A 25,233-nucleotide genomic window follows, 5' to 3' on the forward strand; every position below is an offset into this window, starting at 1 on the left:
CCAGAGTAAGCAGCACAAGGCTTCTTGTACAGCCCAGCCCTGCCCTCCATCACTCTGGGACTTCTTCCTCCTCTTATTTGTGCAAAGCATTGGAAAAACATAGCTACAGCTTGGTAGGACTGGAGAAAGGCAGAGCTGCAGGTGGCAGAGCCACCGCTTGCTTGTTGGCCAGCCCCCACCCAGATCACTTACAGCTCTATCAGAGCTAGATTAGCCCTAGATGCAGGGCTACCTCCCACCTTCCATGGTGGCTCCAGTGGAACTGGAGCCAAACCCCTGGGAGCTTTACAGCCAGGGCAAAACGAAGAGAAGTTATCCAGACTCAGGAGAGGAGAGGAACCTGTAGACTCCAGCCCTCAGCAGCTTCCACCTCAAAGTTGTAAAACTAGAGCCTAACCCCTGCTAGGATGAACAGAGCAGGAGCAAGCCCTCCAGGCAAATGGGGCCAGCAACTGCCAGACCATGCTCCCCAAGTCACACCAGCACAAGACACTGCCACCACTGCCTGTACCCTCCCCACAGGGGCAGTGCCGATGGCCACACACAGCACCCACTTCTCTGTGGTACTTAATTTTATTGGTATAAAAGCCCACTATGGATAAAACTGCCTTCTCAGCCCGATGGCAGTTTCTCCCTCCCAGCCCTGTGGCACAGAATCAGGGCTGGTACCCGCCTGAAAATCCCCAAGAACAGGAGAGGGCAATGATCCATTGGAATGGTCCCTTGAACCCTCTCCCAAATCTGTGCCGGCAACAGCTGTGGCATTGCATCTCCTCCCAATCCCTCCGCCACCCTCCGTGTCCACTGCGCCCTTTGGATACTGCCTTCTCCCTCTTTCTCCTCCCACCCTGCAAGCTCTCAGTACCCCTGGGTCTCCCAGCACCATCCTGCTGTACCAAGGTGACAGCTCACGGCGCTACCGCAGGTGAGCGCCTGGGCCGTGGCTCCTGTGGCAGCAAGACTGGGCAAAGAGGTGGAGAAAGGAGCCTCACAAGGGTCTGCTGTGAGCCAGAGCACAGCAGCACTTTGCAAAGCCCCTTCCTCCACCCTGCAGCGAGGAGGCAATGCGGGCACCCCACCCTTGCACGGTGGGGGCAACGCCTGTGACGGCGGGGGGAGAAGCGATGGGTTTCTTTGGGCTCAAGACTCCAGCAGTCCAAGGTAGCATCCTTCACAGGCAAGCTATCTGGGGCTGAGCTCACGGCAGGGCCAGTGGAGTCAGGCCCCTCAACACTGAGCTGTTCTATGGGGGCTCCCAAAGGGGCATTGGAGTCCCAGCCACACTGGTTGGTTGGTAGGTTGGCTGCCACAGCCGGACCCCAGCACCTGCCCCGCCGGGGCTGGCCAGGGTCCCCGAGTCCAGGAGAAAAGATATTGCAGAGAAGGTGATGGCCAATCCTGCCACCAGGATAGGAGAGGGGAGGGCAGGGGTGGCTGGGGACAGGAACATCCTGCAGGGCCTCAGGATCCTGGCTGGGGGCTGGATCCACTCCGTAAACCTGCAGGAACCGAGAGGAGAAGGGGTCAGTTTTCACCAAACTCTTTTACCCCACCTCCCCCAGGAGAGGCAACAACCTGACCGCTGGCACCAAAAACCATTTGCTCCTCTTTGTCTGGAAGACAAGGAGATTGATGTCCTTGTTCCAGCCACAGGGACAGCCTCTTGCCATCCCAGCATGAGTCCTGGTACCCAGCAGGACCCACGGTGTCCCCTTTACGGAGCAGGACTTACAGAGCAGGAAGCGCCGCAGGTTCTGCGCAGATCCCCCCGACAGTAGGTAAGCCCAGGCAGCGGCAGCAGCCATCAGAATGTAGGAGGGCACCAGGCTGCCCACGTACAGGGGGTTGCAAAACGACTGGGGAGAGAGGCAGGAGAAGCGAAGGGTGAGCAGGCAGGAGAGGAACAGGGACAGGATGTGTGGCAGTGTCGCCACCTCAACGAGTGGAGTGGGACAGGGGACACCAACTCCAGGATTTGGTTTGTGAAGGGCCAGCTGCTTTGCTAGTGCCAAAGACTGTTTCCCCCCAGGACAGGGACCAGTACCCCAAATACAGGTCCTGGTGCAGAGCTCTGCTCCCAGTTACTCACCGACCCCGAAACAGCGAGGTGCATGACAACGACCGCCGCGATCTCCCACCAGCGCCGATGCTCACAGCCATGGAAGAAGAGGATCCCCCAAAAGGTGTGAAGGAAAATCAGCACCATGGTCATAAAAGCTGCAGGGAGAAGCAGAGAGGTGTCATAAGGGAATCACCCACCCTGACCTGGCCTGCAGGCTTGGGGAAGGGATGGGGAAGTAGAGACACTGATGGGCGGGACTGGGAGGAGCTGGAGAATCTCTCCCACGCTTGGGGAGAGATGGGAGAGAAGAGCAGGGAGGGTCACAGGGGACAGAAAGAAGGGTTTGGCACAGAGAGATGTGACAGGGGCTCAGGTGGGTGAGGGTGTAGCATGGAGAGGACAGCATGGAGGGAAAATTCCATCCCCCCTGGCTCTGCTGCCTCTGTAGTGGGGCAGAAGCATGAGCAAAGGGTGCTAGTCACTCACCTGAGGTCAGGAAGTACAGCTGCGAATCCCCATGGATGCCCACAGTGCCAGGCCCTAACGCATCAGCCAGCAGGTTGATCATGGAGAAGGCGCCGCTCATGAGACCAAAGCCCACGCCAGCCACTGCCAGGACAGGGACACTGTCAAGCCCTGAGCCTCTCAGGGGCCACCCCAGGCACCTCCCAGCCAGCTCTGGCATGAGAAATCTCCCTTTGCTCCCAGCACCACGCCCAGCCCTGCGGTCAGGGTGCCCTGCTCTGCACGGCACTCACCATATGCCATTTGCTGGATGGAAATGGGGGAGCAGCCGTCCTCACTGAGAGCCACCAGCCCCTCGATGGCCTTCCTGTGGGGTGAGAGCACAGTGGAGCCCAGCACAGCTCAGCCATCTCCTGAGGCATGGTGCAGCACTCAGTCTGCACTGTGTCATCCTCCTGGTAACCTCCCCACTCCGAGCTGCAACACCCACCACGGAGAACACCCGTGTGACTTGTACCACCAGGCAAACCAGACATGTGAAAACCACGTGAAGCCACACAGAAAGATTTTCCGCGGAGGAATGCGGGTGCCAGCCAGCCGAGCAGAGCAGGGCTGGGGTGAGCAGGACATGGGGTGTAAGGCAAGCAGCAGCACCCCCGCATGGAAAGCAGCTCCAGTGCAGGAGAGGGAGGCTGTACCTGATCTCTGCGTTTATACTCTAAGAAAGATGTTGACAAACAAGGAAGGAGCTGGAAAAATTCTCTGGAGAGAGAAACTGGGAGAGGAAAGGCTTCATAATTTTTATCAGCTAGAGGTGTGGCAGGTGAGCACACCAGACAGCTCCTCGGCCCGGAGAGGGCAGCAGAGCTTGGATCCGGGGATCGGCGAGCGAAATGCAGTGGTTTGTGTCAGAGGCTGGTTTGTGTCAGAGGCTGCTCCGTGGAGCTCTGCCACCCTCTGCCTGCCCGCCTCCGACAGTGCCCTGCCACAGGGAGCACTGCAAGTCTGCAGCCCTGGCTCCCCTGGCCTGCTCCAGCTTCCACAGAGGAAAGCTGGGGGCTATGAGGGAATGCCAACTGTAGCACTACACCTGCCTGTGCCTGCCTGCACAGCCCCAGAACAGCGTCTGTCTGTCTGTCCACACATAGGACAGGGTGCAGTGTGCGCTCACCCGGCAGCACAAACCCCGCGCTCCAAGCAAGTGGCACCATGGAGGCAGGAGCTGCTAACGCTGCACCGAGACCGTGTGCTGGGCTGGGCTGGGCAGCAGGCCCTCCAGACCTTAGAGTTGCTCTGCTCCACCACCCGAGACCCACTGAGGCCAACACGCCAGAACAGGTGCCACCCATGCGCTCCCAGTGAGCACCGAGGCGGCTTCGTGCCACACGTGACATCCCCCCCAGCCCAAGTGCCACACGTGACATCCCCCCCAGCCCAGGAGCTCCCAGACGAAACGTGACAGCCCCCACAACTGGGACCACTATCTGCAGCAGCACTGGCACAGCAGGGGGGACGCCATTACCTGAGGAGCTTGTAGTAAAGGAAGCGGAAGGCCTCCTGCAGCAGCACAGAGAACATCACCCCAAATATCAGGAGCCCCTTCTGCAGCCGCTCGTCCCGCGGGTCGCTGGCTTTCACCGCAATAAACCAGATGAGGGACGAGAGCAGCAGCGACACCAGCCAGAAGAAAGCCCTGCAAGAGACAGAGCCTGCTGGCACTGGGGCTGGTCCATCAGGACCACCCTGCACCCCTGTGGCAGCTGTGCCCTGGCCTGGCCCGCTCTCCCACCAGCACCAGCACTGCTCTGGTCCCAGTGCAGGGCAGGTGGTGCCTGTACTGGTCCCGATGCTGTGCTGTGCCTGCACTCCTTTTTCACCACTTGCCAGAACTGGCACCAGTGCCCCTGTTGTGCTCAAAGCAGTACCAGCACCTGTGCCAGGATCATATCCACGTCAGCACCAGTACCATGCCCTATTGGTCCCAGAGATATTGGTGCCAGTGCCCCAGCTGCACACACACAACAGCACCACTCCCAACCCTCCCCTGGCACTGGTAAGGTAGGTACTGGTGTCCATGATGTGCTAATGGCTGTGACAGTAAGAGAAACAATGATGGTTTGCCATGCAAGGAACAGCACCACTATGAGTACTGGTGACCCCACTGAAGCCACACCAGCACAGGTACTGGTCCCATGAGGGTGCCTGGGTGCCTCAGCCAGTACCAGTCACATGCCTGTCACACCTCTGATGCTATCAGCACCCATCACATCCATACTGGTACCAGCACCAGCACTGGTCCCAGCACCCCATCACACCCACACTGGTACCACTACCAGCAGTGGTACCAGTGCCCCTCTCACACTCATATTGTTACCAGCATTGTGACAGTGCCCCATCATGACCATACTGGTCATGCACAGGCACTGGGACCATCACCGTGTCACACCCATACTGGTACCAGTACCCCTGTCACACCCATACTGGTACCAGTGCCCCTGTCACACCCATACTGGTACCAGTACCTCTGTCACACCCACACTGGTACCAGTACCCCTGTCACACCCACACTGGTACCAGCGCCCCTGTCACACCCGTACTGGTACCAGTATCCCTGTCACACCCGTACTGGTACCAGTATCCCTGTCACACCCGTACTGGTATCAGCGCCCCTGTCACACCCATACTGGTACCAGCGCCCCTGTCACACCCATACTGGTACCAGTACCTCTGTCACACCCACACTGGTACCAGCACTGGTCCTTGCGCCCCGTCACCCCCACACCGCTCCCGGCACCGATCGTGGCCCCACACCAGCCCTCCACAGTAGCGCCAGCGCCCCCGCCACGGGACTGACCCGGCGATGAGGATGATGATGCGGAGCGGATCGCGGGCGATGGTGAAGAGGAACAGGCCGAAGGCGGGCCCGAAGGCGATGAAGGTGCAGCCGAAGAAGACGGCGAGCGTCATGTCGGCGGGACAGGCGGGACGCGGGGCCGGGACAGGCGGGACGGGCGCTCGCTCCGGACGGGCCCCGCGGCCCTTCCCCCTCCGCCGCCCTTCCGGGGCCACTGACGTCACGGCTGCGCGCGCCGCCGCCGGCGGAAGCGGCCACCGGGGCCGCGCCGGGAGGGGCGTGGCCCGACCGCGGTGGGCGGGGCGGGGCCGGTCGGTGACGTCACCGGAGCAGGGGCGGGAAAGTGGGATATGGGAAAAAGGGGCGGGAATGTGGGATAGGGGAAAAGGGGGCGGGAATGTGGGATAGGGGAAAAGGGGGCGGGAATGTGGGATAGGGGAAAAGGGGGCGGGAATGTGGGATATGTGAAAAGGTGACTCGCGGGAGCGGGGCCCGGCACTGGAACGGGCTCCGCAGGGAAGAGTCCGTGTTCCCTCCACTTTTACGTCCAACCCAAACCAGACCTGTCAAAGAAAGGGACCCCGGGGCTGCTCCCACGTACGGACACCCACACCGCACCCTCTCTGCGCCCAGAAGGCGCCGTACAATTGCACTGGATGCCGAGTTCTGCAGGAGCGCGGTCCCCGTGCCTGTCTCGGCACACCTGCAGCCAGGCTCGAAGCTGCTGAGGGGTCTGGGTCTCCAGGCATCCGCTCATGGAATAGGGCCCTGCTCCTGGGAGACACAATCCGCAGCAGAGCCCTCCAGTGTGGCACACAGAGGGCTCTTCTTAAGCAGGGAAACCCCAGGGCCCTGGCATTGCCCTTCCAGCCCATTCCCTGACCCTTGCAGCCAGCAAGCTGCAGGCTGGAACTTTGCTCCGGGGACACTGCTGGCTTTTGGCGTGATCACTGGGGTTTGCAGGGCCAAGTCAGGCCCTGGCAAAAGGCATCCCACAGGAGGAAATGGGGCACAAGTTTGCCTAAGGTTTAATAGTTTCGTTGCAAAACAGGTCAGATTCAGACCAGTTGGCCCAGAGGGAATCACCTGTGAAGTTCACCAAGATGGTGATCTAGCCCAGTCCGCAAGGACAATAAGCATCAATATAGGGAAGACATCCTGCAAGAAAGGCATCACATTACAGAACCCTGAGAACAAGCGCTTCTTATTTATTTTCTATTGCTCTGAAAGCCAATTAATCAACATTGAGGCCAGCAACTACTAAACCAATATAACGAATGCTCCCCATGGATCCCTTGCTGCCTGTCACCCTGCCATAGGCTTGTCTTGCTGCAGAGGTGCTCCAGTGCTGGTCCCAACCCCCCTGAGCATGTGGAGCAAGGGCCACACATCCCCCTTCATTGCACACTCCCTCACAGGCAGCACAGCCCCGCTGTGTAGTGCAGTACCGAGCACTGCACATGGGGCATTCATAACTCATATGGAAATGAGACAGCACCACATGGTTTTGGTTTCCCTTGTCCTCTGCTGGTGTTGACAAGTCTGTCATATCGATTTGGAGACAGGGCGATTTGTGTGACACTTGGCTTCAGGCTGCTTGACCTGTTTTGAAAACCCCCAGAGCCCTGCAACAAACCCCACACAGCTTGACAACGTGGCTCTTCTGGCCCTCACCCCCATCTCTCAAACTTTAAATGCAGGGAGGGACTGAGGGGTGACAGTGGTCTGTGCCTGGCTCAGCACAGCTCAACATGTCTCATCAAGATCTCTCTTTGTGTGGTCCTCCCCCTCCAGTGTGTAGTTCAAGAGTATCGAACAGGAAGGATTTGGAGATGAAGTAAGGCACCAGAGAGGCCCAGAAAACTCAGGGCAGAGGGCAGAGGTGAAAGGCTGCCAGAGGTTAATGGGGTGGTTTATCAGTGGGGTGGCAGCCCATGGCAGGGCTGAAAGCTCTTTGGGGAGATCTTCAGTCTGTCAGGCCAAGAGAAACAAATCCAAAGGTTGCAATTCAATGGGAGAAGGGCAGGGAGAGGAAGGGAGGAGGGGACAGGCACTTAGGCCCTCAGCGTGGGCTTGTGACGCGTGGGGGACATGCCTCTAGGTCAAGCTCCCATGCCAGTTGCTCCACAGTGCCCCTCCCAGGGCTTTCCCTGGCCGCCTCACCTCTCTGCAGGGCCACGTGGGGAAGAAGATGGGTGGGGGAATGGAGGAAATGCAAAGCTTTGCTGAACCATGAAATGCCTCATGTCTTTCCCAGGCAGAGCATCACTTGGGAACAGGTATCAGGATATTATTGCCAAACCACAGACAGTTCAAAGGAATGAAAAAACCCTTGCAGAGGGGTGTAAACGGTTAAGTCAGATGGACTGGTACAAACCAGGAGGCAGCAACAGCTAATGGGGAAAAAACAGTGGGTGTGAAAAGGCTCTTTGTCCCAGCAGGAAGGCGACAGAGGCTGGGCACCAGGACGCACCCTGACTGGAGTGCAGGGCAGGCATGTTTGCAGTGCAGGGTGCAGGCTTCCAGTGAAAAGGTGCTTTTACACTCTGGTTCTTTTCGGAGCCAGACAATCCCCTGTCTGGAAGGTGCTTTGACCAAACAACAGAATGGCTCAGCTGATGCACTGCAAGAAAACAAGGCAGACCCAAGGAGGAGCTCCAGCCCTTGCAGAGGGACAGCTCAGCAGTCCAAGATGGCATGTACTGTCCTCCCTCTACTCCTGCTCGTCCAGGTCCAGGGTGGGGGGCTGCAGCTCACGACAGGCCTTGCACCCTGTAACAGGTGAGCTCGAAAGGATGCCGAGATTGAAAACCAAGACACTGCTGAGAGGTCAGCAATAAGCCCAGTATTTATTACAAAAAGTGGCCAAGTAAACGGGAACCTGAGAGGCAGGAAAGGAGAGGAGTAAAGTAAGCCCTCAGTGAAACCCCCACTCACGCAGGTGTGTTTTACGAGGTTGCCTTACTGACCCCAGGATAACTAGAATTCCCCATAGCTGAGGCTGCATCCTTGGAGGCTCACAGAGATAACCGGATGTCCCCACAGAAGGCAAGGTTGTCCTTCATATGAAACTTGATGTCGTGTTTTTGCCCACCAGCCAGCCCCTGGGGCTGAGGATGGTTTTGTCCAGATAAATTTCCAGAGAAAAAGCCAGTCAAATCTTTCAGTAATACCTTTGCTAATGACATATTTAACAAAAACGGAAGAGAAGGTGGTTGTGCAGTTGAAATTAGTAGCAGTTGAAATTAGGTAGCCATGTAGGAGCAGCGGCAGGCCCCAAGTGGGGGCCAGGCCCCCTCCTCCCCAGCCCTGGGCCGGGGGTAGGTGTGGCACTGAAGCCCCCCTTTTCTCCTATAACAGAGCAGAGAAAAAAAAAACTTTAGAGAAGAGCCTGGACAAGAATGCTGCAGCAAGAATTCTGGCAGAGAGATAACAAAGTGTTCTAGACCAAAGCTGCAGCAGGAGAGAGAAGTTCGAAGTGGGGCCTGCTTCTCCCCCCTCTCTTGCTCTCTCTCTCTCTCTCTCTCCCTTTAGCAGGGAAAAGACTGAAAAAATAAAGTCATGCCACCTATGAAAGTTTGTTGGGGTGAGGAGACCCCCATGCTGCTTGTGGAAGAGCCTACACTGGAATAAGTTGATGCATGAGGAGGCCGAGACTTTATGAGAGACCTGAGGTGAGGCAGGGACCTGTTGAAGATTTTGTGACCCTGAGGGAAACTTACGCTGAGCGAGCGTAAGTATGAAACTTAAGCGAGACAGCCCAGGTGGGATACTGGGATCTGTTTGTGGGATCCATGCTGCTGCTGATGATTTGTGACCCTGAGAAAGAGACTTACACCAGAGCGAGAACGGCTCGGGTAAGCTTGGGATCCAAGTGAGGGATCCATGATAGACCTATATCAGAGAGGCCTATCAAGGACTGTTCTCCCATGGGGAGGGACCTCACAGGAAACAGAGGTGGACTCAAAAGCCATTATTCCCTGTGACCCTGTGGTGAAGATCCATGGTAGGCAAGTGTCCCCTTGTAGTCCATGGAAGACCCTACAGGGCCTGCGTAACCCCCAGCCTCCGGTCTTAGCCCAGGAGCGGGGTAGGCCCAACCCTGGAGTCCGACACAGAAAAGAGAGAGAAAGAAAAAGAGTTCCAGCTGCGACAAAAAGGAGTTGTCGTCCTGAGATAACAGAAGAAGAGCTTTAGAGTGCTGCAGAGTTATTGAAAAGACCTGGAACTCCGAGAATGGAGAAAGAGACTGCTTCTCCTCCTTGGACTAATAAAAAAGGGGGGAGAGGTATTTCTGTAAATACATAATACTTTTTACCTAAATAGAATTATTTTAGATGTAGTTCTTTAGTTTTATTTTGCTAGTAATAAATGTTAATATTATTTTTCCCCAATCAGGTTTCTTTTGTCTGCATAAACCTTCTCTCAACTTACAGTAATTGTGGGGGGGGGTGTTTAAGAGCAAATTGACCCAGAGCAAAACCACAACACTTGAGAGCCCTGAGCATGAGCCACCTGCATTTTTATCCAATTAGCCAGTGATGTCTACCTGGGCCAATGTGGCAGCACAGCCCAGCCAGAGGCCTTCGGTCCCTCCCCCGTTATGTGAGTGTACCCCCTCAGCACATGCGTGAGAACTTTGGGTTTCCCCTCACACTTGTGCTGTTTCACTCAAGGGGTCTTATCTATTTGGGTTTGGGGGCTTTACTTCATCCTCTCCAGGCAATCACAGAACACCAATTAAAAGAAACTGTCCCTCCAAGGACGAAGCTCCAGTTTATCAGTGAACTTGGCAGACAAAGAACAAAACTTTTGCAGGTGGCTGGACTAAACACAGACCAAAAAATATCAACAGTCCCTGATACACACACTTGGGAGGACAAACAGAAAATGAGTACCCAGTAAGTATCTGTGGGAGAAGGATTTGGAACCACAAAACAAAACTGCTGGGCCAGGGAGAGGGCAGGAGGCCAGCAGCACCTGGGCAGGAAAGAGATGCAATCTCACCACCCTCCTTTCCTGAGCTGAGAGACTCAGCAAATAAAGGAAAGCAGATAACAAAAGCTATCCCTGCCGGTCGCTCGCTGGGGCGATGGCCTGGCTCGACAAGGGGTCAGCATGAATTGTGTTTCCTGTCAGTATGTGGCTGTGCTTTTAGAGGGATATCCGCTGGGTGCCGTGGGACAACAGGGCTCAGTGCACATTATGGAGGGGCCCAAAATGAAGGGCAGGACTAGATCATGACTTTATGCATCCCCAGGAAATCCAGCCTGTTTCGGTGACAGTGATGAGGCACATCTGGCTTCTCTTCAATTTGTGTTGGAGAAAATACAGCAAGCCAGGAGGAAACTTCCTGAACACTTTGAGAAATGGTTGTCTGCTGCATTGATGTTTGCTAGCTTATACAGCTATTCCTCAGTCAATGGTAATAGAAAATGCAACTACTACACAGGGTGATCAGTTAATCCCAGACATGGAGAAGACCCTAATAACTAATAACGTGCATGCATGGTCATGTGTGTGTGTTTCCTCAGTGTCATACACATGAACCCTGAAGCAGACTCCATGGAGAGGTCAAAGACCTTCCCCAGGTGCCAAGCAGTAGCATGCAGACTGTGGAAGGGGATATGCCAGTGACATAATCTATCACTCCGTACTTGAAGAGGATGGTGAGCTTAGACTGAGCTTGAGACGTAGAGGTTTCCTCTGCATCCCAAGGAAGTGATGGAAATGAGGAAACACAGCCATGTTATCATTCTTAGCCCCCTAAAGCCACAGAGAACACCCATAATGCTGGCCACGGACTTGGGTCCCTGCAGAGCCTCCTTGCACAAAATGGGCAGGGAGACTCCCACCTCACCTGTCCGTGCCTGTGCCCGCCCACAAGGACCAAACACAGCCATCCATCTTGTCAAACTGCTTTAATATTTGGACACGAAGACAGGACAGAGCCGGTCAGGCTGTGCACAGACAAGATGCCGCTGAAGCCCTGTTGTAAGGCTGCAGGGCTTCCCTTCTCAATAGATGTGTGGATTTGGCCAAGATGCAGTTCAGCTGATGATGTCCTGAGCATGCCAGTGAGGTGCACGTGTTGGGTAGGGAAGAGGGATGGGGGATCTCCAGGGCAGCTCAGAGGTTGTTCAGCTCCAACAAGGTCTGGTCCAGGACCTGGTGGATGCCCACGTTCTCCTCTTTGGCACTGGCCAGGCTCTCTGTGAATGCAAGGGACACCCAGCCACACACACACACAGACACAACCCAAGGGTACCCAGGTGCAGCCGAACCCACACACACCACGCCAAGCACAGACACACGCACACAGACACACATTTCAGTACAGCAATGGCCTCCAGCTGAATGGGGCATTCCCGGTGGAGCAGAGTCCACACAAACCGCCCCATCTCCAGCAGGGAGTAGTCCAGCCACTCTGGGACCTGCCAGGGCAGCCAGGCCAGTCAGGGCTGGTCACTGGGGCAGGCAGTTACTGCTCTTCAGCATTTCCATCTTCCCATGGTGCCCCGTTGCCCAGGCTGGGCCCTCCGCAGTGCAGCTGCTGCCAGTGAGGACCGTTACTTGGCCAGCCCTCGAGGCATCAGCACTGGCTGGCTGTGGGCACATGCACAAACCCTTTGCCAGCGAAAGCAGAGAGCCAGTGCCTGCTGCGTGACCCAGCAGTGCTCCGTGAAGAAAAGGAGACAACAACCCCGGAACAGCCTGGGAGGGCAGGCAGAGAGGATAACAGAGAGATAAGGAGCAGAGCTGACAAGGCTACAGGGATGAGCTCTGCCAGGCAGCCTGCTGCCAAAGCAGCCTCCTCCAGTGTTCACTTCCAAATGGCATCATCCTTTCCCCGAGATAGGGATGGAACAAGAGCCCTGCCTACTCAGCCCCATCTCCCAGTGCGCCCTGCTGGGCTCTTCCCTGTCCTCTGCCCCAAGTTTGGGTCAGTGGGTGCTGCTGGGTCCCCATCTCCTATCCCAGTGATCCCGGCACCCTGCAGGGACCCTTTTCTGAGAGGATCCTCCCTGCACAGTTTAGGGTGACCAGAGTGAGGAGGAAGAGGCTGCCCACCGACTCCTGGGACAAGGGGAGGAAAGCAGTGACACAAACCACCACCTCCCTCCCTGGCAGAGCCAGGCTGATGCCAGAGGACAGCCATCACCACGTGGTCACCCCAGGACATCACAAAACCCCTTATTCCTCTCTCACAAAAAACCGATCAGGCTCCGGAGGGGTTCCCTGTCCGTCCCCACGCAGGGTAGTTACCCCTGTGAGGATAAGCCAAGGTTTCACACCTCGCCTCGTACCAGTGGGGAGCAGGTAGGGGCTCCCAGCCCTGAGCCAGCCTGGCCAAAACAGGGCAGGGAGGCTGGGCCGGGGCCAGGAGCTCTGGGCAGCTCAGTTGTTAAGTTCAGTAAGGATGACCCGCAGCTCGTTAGTGAGAACACGGTTTTTCTCGGCCTCCTGCTGAGAGCGCTCTAGAGAAAATGGAGACGTCAACGCAGCACAGGAAAGAGAGAGAAAAAAGTGAGTTAGTGAAAAGAGACAGCATTTCCCAAAGCCCTCAGTGGAAACACCACAGCTGCCCAGTCAGCAGCAGGGACCAGCTGGACTGGCAGGAGGAGGCAAACCAGTCCTGGCACAGGGACAGGTCTGTAGGTCCATCAGTTTGAGAACTGGATTCTGGGGCACGGTAGGGTGGTGAGGAAAGAGGAGGGGTACCAAGGATAAATTTAGGGATCATGAGGTCACTGCTGAAGGGTAGCACGAGCTCTTTCACCAAGGGAAAGTGATGCAGGACACATGACAGGGCTGAGATTGCTGCTTGCAGGAAATGTCTGGAAGTGGAGACAGCGAATGGACAGGACCAGGTCTAACCCTTGTATCTCAGGTCAAAAGAGTCATAGAGAAGATGGTATGAGATGAGGAAAGCTGTGTATGAGAGCCAGAGGGTGACTGGGGTCAGCACAAAGGGCCCTGTCCTGCTCAACCTGGCAATGCAGGAGCCTCTCAGGTCTCAGCCATGGTTACCCCAGGGGGCCCACGAGCTGCCTGCAACCACCTCCTACCACGCCACTGACAGGACCCATGTGAGACAGGCAGGAGATGAGGGATAGAGTGGCATGAAGAAAACAAAGGAGAAACCAATGTTGAAACTTTATTGAAACCAACTCATTAAACCAAAGGGACAGAACATTAAAGAAAAGTCATGAGATGCAAACTGAAGAGCAATGTGCAAAGGACAGAAGGCAGGGTGAGGGAGGAGCGGGGGGTTGCCTGTCTGCCAAGGAAGGAGGTGTCTGCACAGTCGGGCCCAACCCTCTATCCCCCAGGCCTGAGCTTTGGCAGTGGAGGTGCCGCTTCCCCAATGCAGGTCATCCCCATCCTGGGGCCAGCAAGCAGCACCGGGGGGCTTTGCTGGGAGTATGTGGGGGGGCGGGGGAGAGGGCCCCCCATCCCCGGAGCTGCAGGGTCCCCAGTGCTTCTGCTGCTGGGGAGCCAAAGAGGGAGGTGCTGGAGTAAAAGGCTTCCAGGCACAGCCCTGATCCCTGTCGGGCAATACCATGACATAACCTACTGCACAGGCACTATTCAGCCAGCACGTGGATGCCATGGAGCTGCTGTCCTGCCCTGACCCAATGGCTCTAAGCACCTACATCTTGTCTCCCCAAAGAGGGGTAAAGCGAGAACACCCCAGGCCGGCTCCTGTCCCAAAGGAGCCGACGGACAGGCACAGGCTAGGAAGGACAGAGGAGGACAGAGAGGGTAGGGAGGAGGTGGGATGGCCAGGCAGGCAAGCAGCCGAGCTGGGGAGGGGAGAGGCGGGTGGGGAGGGCGCGCAGTGCTGGTGCCCAGCAGGGGGCTCAGAGGGAGGTGATGTCGTTAAGTGCATTGTCCAGCTCCTCGCTGATGGCTTTGTACTTCATCTTCTGCGCATACACTTCATCTGCAGGTGGGAGCAGGCAGGGGGCAGATGGTGGAGCACAGTGAGGGGCACAAGGTGGAGAGAGAGAGTGGCTGTGAGCGGCGGGCTGAGGGCAGCAGGAGCATGCAGGCACAGGCGGCATGGATGTGACCCCATTCCCCACCCAAGGGCAGAGCCCACACCCCAGCTCTGCACTCCTGCACCAGACACCACAGCATCCAGCCTCCCACCTCCCTGAACCCCTACCCACCCCCTCACCTCGGCCAAACCCTGTCCAGCCCCACCAAGGGCACAGTGTGGCCAAGCACCGCCCTGGGAAAGAGGAACACAGGGCAGGCGGGGACATTTTACCTTCTAGGTCATCAATGGTTTTCTCCAGCTTCGCCACAGACCTCTCTGCAAATTCTGCCCGGGTCTCAGCCTGTGGGAAGCACAGTGGGGAGAGGGTGAGCTGCAGGGCACAACAGGGGCGGTGCAGGCTGCACTGCACTCCAGATCTGCCCCCTTTGCATCTCTGGTACCCTTCTCCCCAGGCACTCCCCTGGTAAAAGCAATGAACAAGAAAGGTCAAGGGCCCCATGGACCCTCACACTCCAAACCAGAACAGACTTAGAGAGGGGCATCCCAGACCCAGGCACCTCCTATGCTGCAGGGCTGCAGTTTGGGAAACCGTGAGAGGACATTGGCATAACAGTCAAAATCCACTCAGGATGGCAAAATCATACCTGCACTGATGCAGTGGCAGCCCTACACTCCTTACCTCCTTCAGTTTTTCTCCTAGAAGCTTGATTTCCTCCTCATACTTGTCCTCCTTGGTAGAGTACTGCAGAGACAGAGACAGGCACCTGTGAGCCCCAGGGGGAACCTTCAGCTGTCCTTCACCCCAACCGGAGACCACAGGACCCCCAGACCCCATGCAGTCTGCCCAGCCCCAACAGCCTCACTGGGTCCTACCTTGTCAGCCTGGGCCTCCAGGGACTTCAAGTTGTTGGTGACAATTTTCAGCTCCTCCTCTAGGTCACCACATTTACTACATCCCAAGCAGGGCCGGCAGGAGGGGGGGAGCAGGGCCAGAGGGCAGGAGAGAGGCGGGAGCAGAAAGAACGGGCACAGGGTAGCAGGAAAGAAAGAGAGAAAACAAGTTGAGAGAGGAGAAGACTCAGTGCAAGTGGACAAGGAGCAGAGCCGCTGCGAGCGGGAGCTGCCGGGACGCATCTGTTCATCCGTTCCTTGTGCTTCCTTGCACGGACACTTCGTGCATTGCCACCAGCCGGGCTCTCACCGGCCCTGCCAAGGGAAGCAGGGATGGAGGGATGGAGGAGCGTGCCCAGCCTGCACCTGCTGGAGAGGGAGGTGAGGAGAGGCCAGTGGTGGAGGCAGTGGTGCAGAAGAGAGAGGTGGCTCGCATGGTTCGAGAGACAGCGACAGAGAGAAGGGGGCTGCTGCACATTGCCCCGCACCCCTGCCCCAGTACCTCTTCCTCTGAGGCAATGAGGGATTTGAGAGACTGGTCCATGGTCCGCAGCTCTTCTTCCAACTGTCTCATTCGGCTGGGGTGAAAGAGGGGCACCCCGGGGTGGGGGGACAGCAGAGAACAGGGTCAAGGATGTGATGTCGATGGGTTGGCAGCCCCCTGCCCCCAGCCTGCGACCCCAAGGACCACCCCAATGACAGGCCCCACCTCTCCCAAGGAGGGTCTTCCCTATCCCCATGCTGCCAGGGATTTGGGGCAAAGGCTGTGTGGGACCCCTGCACACTGCCTGCTGGGAGCCCTGCTCACCTCTCAGCCACCTCTGCCCTCTCCTCTGAGCGCTCCAGCTCTCCCTCAAGGACCACCAGCTTGCGGGCGACCTGTTGATGGGAGAAAGAGGCATATATTGGCCCTGTGCTTGCCCCAGCTGGGGGCACAGGGCTGTGAGGAGGTCGCTCTGGGTGTTGCCAGGGAGTCAAGACTGGGGAAGGGGGTATGCACCTCCTCATATTTGCGGTCAGCCTCCTCCGCTATGTGCTTTGCCTCCTTCAGCTGCATTTCCTGGAGCTCCATCTTCTCCTCATCCTTCATGGCCCTGTTTTCGATGACCTTCATGCCTCTGAGGGGAGACCAAGCCAAAAGATGTTACTGCCATGGCATCTGCACATCTTGCCAGTCCACTGTACCCTAACCCCACCATCCTCCAAAGACACGGGACATTGCTTGGGGATGATGGCACTTGCTGGCCACCCCACACAGTAGGGTCACACTAGCAGTACCCTAAAAATGCTCCTGTACACAATTACAGTGGAGCTGACCCCAGGGCTATGCTCCAGAGTGAGGAGATGTGGCTGTGGTGGCCTTCAGTCAGGCAGGTCCTGAACCCATCTTTAGGGGGGACAAAGTGTGCAGCTGAAGATGAGCCAGCCACAACCCCCACAAAAACAGCCTGACAGGTCAGCAGCCTTTAGGAAATGCTAGAGAACATCCTGTGGCAAAGACTTTCTCATTCTGGGTGATGCTCACAAACCCCTGTGAACCCCCACAGAAGGGACTCCTGCAGACTCTTCTCCTCTCACTCAGATGCTGTGGTCTTTGCCAATGGAGGGAAGAGCTCACGTCACTGTCTGGAAGGCTGTGACATGTCCAGGCACTCCCATACAACCTGAGTGCCCTTGCCTGCAGAGCTTCTGTCCCGGAAACCTGCTTGCCATGAGGATGGGGCAACACATGCTTTGTAGCACTGCTTTTGAATTAGGCTGTTTTGTTGTCAAATCTGAACTTAGTTCCCAGGCACAGATGTTGCCTCCTGGACTGTTGTTGAGACCCTGAGCATAGGAGGCTGCTCTGGGGAAGAAAATCTGCTCCTAGCTTTCTCTGGGTTCAGGTACAGCCTGGTGTTTTCATAAATACCAGATAAATTTTCTCAGGGTTTTATGCTCTAGAAATTTCATTCTTTTTAGGAATGCCTGTGCCTGGAGGACTTCTTTGCATTGTGGCTTTGCTCTCTCCCTTTGGAGTCTGCAGGAAAACCAATGCAAATCCCATAAGATCACTTCAGGGGGATCCCCAAACCCCACTGCAAAACCAAGGGAGCTGCCTGCAATCAAGGGTGACTCGAGACCACCCTCACTGTCCCTCTCTGTCACACCTCTCGCTCTCATCAGCTGCCTTCTCAGCCTCCTCCAGCTTCTGCAGGGCGGTGGCCAGGCGCTCCTGGGCTCGATCCAGCTCCTCTTCTACCAGCTGGATGCGGCGGTTGAGGGAAGCCACTTCAGCCTCAGCCTGGGGGAGCAGAAACCCCTCAGTCATTCCATGTCACACACACACACACATATATATGTATTTTAAAAAGCATTTTCAGTGGTTACTTCTGCATTTACAGTCCAGAACACCCCTTTGGCATTGTGCAACAAGCCAGTGCTCACTGGAAGGGGATGCCTGAGCATGCATCCCCTTGCCTTTCCATAGGGACAACAGGGTTATCCCCGTCTTGTAGTGCATATTCGATGCTGACTTCTCCCAGCCTTGCAACCCCAGCCTAGCACATGCAGCCCCTCCACCAGGTCCTCGCACCTCTGGCTCCCGCCCTGGGGAGAGACAGGCCACGTTCCCCGGGGTAGGGTGGCTGTGGCAGCATTGCCGTCACAGGGATGGTATTTGGGGTTTGCAGAAAAGTGAGTAAAGGGGGAGGAATGCCCTGTGCTGCTTCTCTCCCGAAAAGGAGATCGGGAGCCACTTGTGGATTTCCTGTTTACAGAGGCGGCAGAGCGAGCTGGGAGCTTCTCCTGCAGGAACCCCCATGGGCCTGTGCAACAGGACAGCCTGAATCCAGCACGGAGCCCCCTCAGCTGATGCACGGCAGAGCGCCGGGGGCAGTGGAGCGAGTCGCCCTCGGCAGGCTGGCACCCCGCCAAGATGCGGCTGGCAGGACCCACTGGACCAGAGCCCTCCCTTTCCCAGGCTCCCCACGCACAGGGCTGGGAGCTGGGGCTGGCCAGGAGCAGTGGCCCTGGCCCTCCGCCAGCCCCTTGACGCCTGGCCTCGCACTCTTTCCAGTTGGTAAAGGCCTCCAGCTCCATTGCCACAGTCGGGAAACGCTGCCTCAGCAGCTCTCAGCTCCGCTTCCCACCGAGTGGGGGGGTAGTGCAAGGAAGACCTCACCCGGATACAAAGGGATGGGTGGAGATGAGACCTCACCATGGGGAGCAGTCCCATGCACCAACACAGGAGATAATGTCTCCTGCTCATATACAGGCTGGAGCAGGACTGGCCGGCTGCAGTGCCCAACTCCATCCAGCCTCATGCTCCAGCGCTGGGGATGCCCTGGGGGACATTAACCAAGCAGACCATGAGAGCAGCGAGGGGTTGTCATCCTGCACGGCCCCACTGGGCACCCTTGATCCCCTGAGAGGAAGCAGCAGGGTGGGGACAGGCGCAGCCAGCACCTCTCTGAGCGGGCGACCAGCTCCACAGCTGGCACGACAGTCACCTCCACCCCACGAACTCTCTTTTTTCTGGACTCTCTGAGAGCTTGTCCCTTGCCAGACTGCCCAGTAGGGAACTGGGGCTGGCCTCTGCACGGCGATGCTCTGCCTGCAGCATCACCCTCCCCTCGTCGGGAGCCTTTATTTCCCAGGGAATCACCCCCAAAGTGGGTCAAGAGCTGCCCGGATGGACACTGGGGAACATGAGCTCTCCGGCAGCTCCCAGACCGGGGAACCCGATCTGTGGCTGCAGGAAGGGGCCATTTCCTCCGCACACAGCCCGAGTGACAACAACCTGGGTACCGCACCCAGCTCTGCCGTTCCTGATATGGTGAGAATGTAGAATGAGTGGGCATAGGAAACAAAATGAAAGGAAGAAAACAGAAAGCCCCAACAACTAAAAAGCCAAAGCAGGAACAAGCTGCCGCTTGGAAATGCCATCCCGTTGCCAGAGTGGCCGTGTGAAGGGGTGGCTTGTCCCCACGAAGGGACAGGCTAGAGAGATAAAGGCTGTCCGACTACCGCGGCCCGGACCGCAAAGCTCGCTGGAAGCCAGACAAGATCCTGGGCATGGGATTCTGAGCTGTGCACGAGAGCCTGCGAGGGAGAGGATCCTTTCCCAGGATGCGCCCGACCCCAGGAAGAGCCAAGGCAGGGCTTGCCGCTGCCGCTCCCAGCGCCCAGCCAGCCGGGAAGCCCCGGGGAGCCCCGCACGCAGCATCTCTCTGGCGCAAGACCCACGGAGGAGGGAGGCGGCTGGAGGAGGCTGCCCCAAGTCCCCTGCCCCGGGGGCTCTCGCCAGCTGGGTGGCAGCTCCCCCCGGCTCCCCTGAAAGCTCCTGGCGCCGCGCTCCGCTCCGCCCCGGGGGCAGCCAGCCCGGCTACCGGGGCGAGGGGCGCGGGGGGCCGGGGTCGGCCCGCCGGGAGGGATGCTGGCAGCGGGGCCGGAGCCAGTGGGGCATCCCGGGGAGCCGCCGGAGCGCCCCCCGCTCCGCCGCGCCCCCTTTTCATCCCGGCGGCCCTTACCCGCTCCCGGGCCTGCCGCTCGATATGGTAGTCCCGCTGCAGGTGCTCGGCGCGTTCTTCCGCCTCGTCAGCCACCTGCTGCAGGCTCTGGATCTTCTTTTTGACGGCGTCGATGGAGCTGGCGCTGGCCATGGCGGGGGCTGCCGGCGGGGAGGCCACACCGCCGAGCCCTTTGTGGGATCCGCCCTTCTCGGGCAGGAAGCGCTCAGGCAGCGGCCGCTCCCGCCGCCCGCCCTGCCTCCATCCCTTCCTGCTCCTCCTCCTCCTCCTCCTCCTCGTCCTCCTGCTGCTGTCTCCGACAGACCTGCGGTGCCGCTCCCCTGGGCAGGGCACCGGTGCCCACCCCCGGCAGGGAACAGTTCCCACAACGGGATGGGTGCGCAGTGCCCCTCATCCCAAACAGGACATAGGGAGGACCCCCTGGCAGGACGCGTGGTCCTCCCCAGGCAGGAGTCACTGTCTTTACACCCCTCGCCGAGGCAAGATGCACAGCGGCTTCTAGACAGGGCACAGTGTCCCCTCAGCCGGGGGCAGCACACATCCTCCCGGGCAGATGCACAGTTCCCACTGGCAGGACACACGGTACACCCAGCCAGGACACGCAGTCCTGGCTGTATGGTGTCCAGGTTGTATGGTGCCCAGGGTGTATGGTGCCCCCCTGCCAGGGATGTACAGTCCCGCTGAAATCCTCCAGAGCGATGAAGAGGACCCCAGGAAAATGGACTCAAATGTTTCCAGAAGTCCTGAGAGTCTGTGAGTGCTGGAGTCTGACCCCTGAGCCCCCACAGCCACAGGAGCAGTGTATCCATGGGTGCTCCCTCTGCACTCCTTGCTGCAGAGCTGAGGAGGGTCATGGACTTTTCCATACAGGAAGTCAGTAAGAGCAGCACCTGCTCCAGGTTGTCCTCCAGCAGTACCTGGGGCTGCAGCCAGGTCCCCAACATCCATCCTGTTCAGTCCCTTGGCATCTGCTTCGTCAAGTGAGGACCTGGCTGGCAGCCCTACAGAGTTCCATGGGTCACATGGAGGCCCCTGCACATCCCAGCTGCCCTGGGGGCTATGTCCTCCAGGGCAGGCCAGTCCCCCAGCTCCTGGCATTCCATCCCAGCTGGGGCACACACATGTCTTGATCCATCAGGAGAAGCCTAGCTGGCACTCAATCCTCCCTTAAGAAGCTCTGACAGCTCCCAGGCAGCCCTGACTGCACTTCACACCTGCCTCCAGGGATGTCCAGGGATGCCAGTTCCCAGGATGACCCCACCATCTGCCATCAGCTCCAGGGCCAGGGGTCCTGGGGGTGACCCAGCCACACTGCTATCTGTGCCCCGCAGCTCTGTGTCCCCTTGCCAAGCAGCACTGGAAGAGGCAATACTGTCCCCTAGGAGCACATGGCCTTGGGCTTGGCCATGGGTTTGGCCTTGGTCCCAGCTGATCCTGCCCTGTTCCCAGTCTGATGCCTGGGTGCCAAGAGTGCTCCCAAGCTGGGGCACAGGGCCCAGAGCAGAAACAAGGATTCCTGGCAACAGTGGGGTAGAGATGAGCTGGCTGCAGGCATGTGGGGGACAGACTGGGGGGCAGCCACCCTGGTCCCGCAGTGGCCAGGCTAGGTGCCTCCCGCTGTGGCCCCACCCCGAGATGCAGAGTCACTTCCCAGCAGAGTCCCGTTCCCTCCCACCAGCTCGGGGAATCACCAAATAAGAGCAAAGTCTTGGCCAGGGAGAGCAGCTGGGGCGGGAACATGGGTGAAGCTTTCGGGATCATGGCCTGGGAATGGTGGAGTTTCCCTAGGCTCCTCTGGGGTGGCTGGGGACAGGCCACTGCTGAGAATGAGGGGGGATGGAGGGAGCTGTTCTGGCTAAACCCACTGTCTCAGCTGCACTGTGTCCAGCAGCCCTTGCCTGCATCTTGACCTGGGCACCACAGGCTGTCCCTCTGGGGGACAAGAGGCGATGGGACCACAGTGGCCTCGCAGAGCTGCTGGACGGGGGCTGTCAGCACTGTGGAGCTGCTGATCAGGAGTCAGGAACTCCCTGCTCTGTGCCACCATCTGACCCCTCTTGAAGTGCCTGGGGCATCATATTTGCACTCCTTAGTGCAATCCCCATGGCCTTCATACACTGCCATCCAGTGCCAGTGTCAGGACAGTGCTGGAGCGGGGCAGGTGTTTATTCTTTTAAGGTATTGACCTTTTAGCAAAGGTCAGGAGGCTGCCTGGATCACTGGTGTGGGCCCTGACCTAGGTGCACTGATAGGTACACAGGCAAATACTGCCCTAGCAGCCAGGGGGAGACTGATGGGTGAGCTCCAGGGATCTGCCTGGTGCTTCCTCTGCTGGAGCCAGGAGCCATTCTGCGCCTCACACCAGGGAGATGACACCAGCCCTGGCACTTAGAGCTGTCAGCACATTCAGGTCCCTGGCTCAGGGACCTGGTGACTCTCAGAGCCCCACACATGGTGCAACCTATCTAGGCTTTGGCATGGACCTGGGGTGGCTGTGCTGGTGATAGAGCCCCAGTCCTGCTGCAGCCAGCCTGCAGCCTGACACTCCTTCTTCACCATGTCTCCTGCTCTGGCCCTTCCCTGGAGTGGTTGGTGGCTTCTGTCCACTGTATCTGCTGGTATGGGATTCTCCATGTCGAAGCCCACAGACTTGCCCAGCCACTGTGGACCAAGAGTAGGGAAACACACCTTCCCCACCCAGGATGGCATTGTCAGCAGGAAATCACTCTGCACCCCACAGCTGACACTGTTTGACCCTTCCTCGGAGCCGCATACTGAAAACATCCCATCCACTCTCAGCCACACTGAGTTTTCCCTGTCCCACATCAGCACAGATCCAATCAGTCCAGTGTGAACCCTACTGCACACAGCAGCCACCCTGCCCAGCTTGACATGCCTGCCCCATTCCAGGATAAATGTGCCCTTTCAGAAGATTTTTGATGTTTTGACTACGTTGTTTAGTATCTAACCAGGGCAGCTCTGCTGGATCAGTAAACAAGTCTGGGGAGCACCCAGGGCCTCTGGGCTGCCACAGGGATTTGTGTTGCCACTGCTTGTCCTTATCTGGCCACCCCTGTCCTTGGTGACCACCTCAGAGATTTGACACATCTCCCCCACTTAGCTCCATAAACCAGCTGGGAATGAATTTTTTTGTTCTCAATCCTAAAAAGCCTGGCCATGTCCTGCTGGCTGTGCTCCAGATGGCTCTCCTTTAGCTTCTCCTTCAGTTTCCAGGGTTGGTTTTCATCAAAGAAGGGCTGGCTATCAAAAGGAGGATTTATTTATAGGGTGTCAAATACCCTGTGTGGCACCACAGGTCGTTATACCCCATTCCTGAGCGGCCCCGTGGCTGCACACAGCTGTTCCACCCTTCATCCTGGCCAGGCACAAGCCAATTTCAACACCTTCCTAACATCTCCCCAAAGGGATCTATTTCCCAGGAGAAACATCAGTCATGGCACTAAATAAAACTCTTCCTGGCCTTGCCCTTCTCAGGGTACAAGGTGGCACGCTGGACCCCAAATCCACGCACCCACATCCCACCCAAAGTCCCCTTCCCTGCACCCCAAGCATTCTTCCTTGCAGCCAGCACTCAGCAGCTAAGCATAGCAAGAGATTTTTCCATTTCCCTGCTCTGCCACTGTTTGTTAAGCCCCCCCAGTTTTCCTAAGAGCATTGTGGAGGTGCGTGCCTGGCGACCTGTGACAGGTCCGGACACTTGTCCCTGTTAGCTTTAGGGGGCCAGGCTGTCGGCTGCCCATAAAGCTCCAGACAAAATCAACCACTCCAGCACTGCCCACCACAGCTGGCCTGGCCCCTACACCCCCCACAGGACCCATCAGTCCGGTTCAGTGTCAGCATCGCAGGAATGGGATCCTGACAGTCTTCCCTCGGACGCTTTCCATATAAGGGCCCCCTCTTCCTTTAACCGCCGCCCCCCCCCTCCCGCCGAGGTCCAGCGCCCAGGGGGAGGAGTTGCTGGCGTGCCTACTTACATCTGTAGCTTTCTTCTCTGCCTGCTCTAACTTCTCCTGGGCCTCCTTGACAGACTCAGAATACTTCTCCACCTCATCCTCAGTGCCCTTCAGTTTCTTCTGCAGGCCCTGCTGTTCCTCCTCCAGCTGGGGAAAGGATAAAGGATAAGGGTCAGGGTGGACAGCGGTGTCTGCAAGGCTGGAAGGGGATGGCCACCCTCCTCCTGGGGACACCCATCCTCCTCCTGGGGACACCCAGGGTGGGGGGGCACAGCAGGAGCACATGAACATGCTCCCTCTGCCCGCTTTAGATCTACAAGTCCTCCGAATGCTCTTGGAGTAGAGCGGCCCCCACCACGCCTGAGCCTGACGGGTGTAAGGGGGTGGTGGTCTCCCTCCCTGTATAGGGGGCTGGAGAGCTCCTGACTTGGGGACAGAGCTCTGAGGGACACCAATCTGTGCCCCCATGTCTGTGTCATTCGAGTGGGAGTCTGCAGTCCCCAGGTTTCTCCCTGGCACAGGGATAGAGAGGTGGCACTGGGATGTCCTACTGAGATAAGGTGTGTATGGGGGGACCAGTGTGAGGGCTCAGGGAAAATGGATTGAAGTGCTCCTCCCTGGGGACAGGCTGACAGGGGGTGAGGCCCCTGGGGATGGGGTCCCCGTGAAGTGAGGTCTTTAGGCTGGCAATCCCAAGAGCTGGGATCCACAAGCAGGACACCCAGTGGGGCAAGGTGCTTGGGGCAGGACTTCCTTAGGACAGGGGACTCCAGGCTGGACAACCATTGTGGGGAAGTCTCTGGGGCTGGTTGGAGGATCTGTAGGCTGGACAGTCAGAGGGATGGGGTCCCCAGGGCTGGGCATCCAGCAGGACAGGGTCTCCAGGGCTGGACACCCTTAGGGCAGAGGGGCTCTGGGCTTGACACCCAGCAGAATGGGGTCCCCTGGGCTGGCCACCCCTAGAGCGAAGGGTCCCGAGGCAATGCCAGAGAAGCTCGTGGGACACCCACCTGCTTGCAGCGGTCCTCCGCCTGCTTCTTGTCAGCCTCCGCTTGCTCGGCGCGGTCGATGGCGTTCTCCTTGTCCAGTTTCAGCATCTGCATCTTCTTCTTGATGGCCTCCATGGTGGCGGTGGGTCGGCGGCGGGGCGCGGGACGGCAGCGGGACGCGGAGCACCGAGAGCGGCGGGAGCACCGGGAGCGACGGGACCACCGGCACTGCTCTCCCCGCCCCGTCGCGCCCTCTAAAAGCTGGGGAGGGGCCGAGCTGGGCAGGGTCGGCCCCGGCGCCTCCCCCGCCGCCCGCCAGCACCTTTTAGGGACAGGCTCGCCACTGGCCCTTGCACCGAGCGGAACGGGGGGGCAACACCCCCGGAGGGCATCGCCGCGGCCCCGGCCCCGGGCACCCCCGGTCACCGTGCTGTGGGTACCCCGGTGGCACTGGGCGGTCACACACCGGGGCGATGCCCT

The 25,233-nt window shown here is 58.1% G+C and overlaps 2 protein-coding genes across 13 annotated transcripts; both read right to left on the reverse strand.

Moving 5' to 3' along the window:
- Positions 1–554: 554 nt before the first annotated feature.
- APH1A (aph-1 homolog A, gamma-secretase subunit) lies at positions 555–5,583 on the reverse strand. The gene is made up of 7 exons (XM_050329889.1): positions 5,382–5,583; positions 4,050–4,220; positions 2,821–2,894; positions 2,549–2,671; positions 2,090–2,217; positions 1,733–1,856; positions 555–1,499 (listed from the first exon to the last, which is right to left on the reverse strand). The coding sequence occupies exons 1-7, from the start codon at positions 5,492–5,494 to the stop codon at positions 1,462–1,464; spliced, it is 771 nt and encodes a 256-aa protein (XP_050185846.1). The 5' UTR covers positions 5,495–5,583; the 3' UTR covers positions 555–1,461.
- Positions 5,584–11,287: 5,704 nt separating this feature from the next.
- TPM2 (tropomyosin 2) lies at positions 11,288–24,954 on the reverse strand. 12 transcript variants are annotated; one of them, XM_050329876.1, is made up of 9 exons: positions 24,775–24,954; positions 23,786–23,911; positions 17,430–17,563; positions 16,280–16,397; positions 16,088–16,158; positions 15,262–15,337; positions 15,068–15,130; positions 14,659–14,728; positions 11,288–11,593 (listed from the first exon to the last, which is right to left on the reverse strand). In XM_050329876.1, exons 1-9 carry the CDS (start codon positions 24,886–24,888, stop codon positions 11,511–11,513), a joined length of 855 nt encoding a protein of 284 aa, XP_050185833.1. In that variant the 5' UTR covers positions 24,889–24,954; the 3' UTR covers positions 11,288–11,510. The 12 variants fall into 12 exon arrangements, with proteins under 12 accessions (XP_050185833.1, XP_050185836.1, XP_050185832.1 ...); XM_050329879.1 differs by having other exon boundaries at positions 11,288–12,859; XM_050329875.1 differs by having other exon boundaries at positions 11,288–14,328.
- Positions 24,955–25,233: the final 279 nt, after the last annotated feature.

This window comes from Myiozetetes cayanensis, unplaced genomic scaffold (genome assembly GCF_022539395.1).
Source record: "Myiozetetes cayanensis isolate MyiCay16 unplaced genomic scaffold, myiCay2020 scf4, whole genome shotgun sequence".
Taxonomy (NCBI): Eukaryota; Metazoa; Chordata; class Aves; order Passeriformes; family Tyrannidae; genus Myiozetetes; species Myiozetetes cayanensis.

Excerpts from the sequence above, each read along its gene's own strand:
- TPM2 (XM_050329876.1), bottom strand. The coding sequence starts at position 24,888 with ATGGAGGCCATCAAGAAGAAGATGCAGATGCTGAAACTGGACAAGGAG. Across the intron at positions 15,131-15,261 it reads TGGAGGCCCAGGCTGACAAG|TACTCTACCAAGGAGGACAA; the intron begins GTAGGACCCAGT and ends CTGTCTCTGCAG. Across the intron at positions 14,729-15,067 it reads TAGGAGAAAAACTGAAGGAG|GCTGAGACCCGGGCAGAATT; the intron begins GTAAGGAGTGTA and ends TGCTTCCCACAG.
- APH1A (XM_050329889.1), bottom strand. The coding sequence starts at position 5,494 with ATGACGCTCGCCGTCTTCTTCGGCTGCACCTTCATCGCCTTCGGGCCC. Across the intron at positions 2,218-2,548 it reads GCTGTACTTCCTGACCTCAG|CTTTTATGACCATGGTGCTG; the intron begins GTGAGTGACTAG and ends TTCTCCCTGCAG. Across the intron at positions 1,857-2,089 it reads ACCTCGCTGTTTCGGGGTCG|TCGTTTTGCAACCCCCTGTA; the intron begins GTGAGTAACTGG and ends CTCTCTCCCCAG.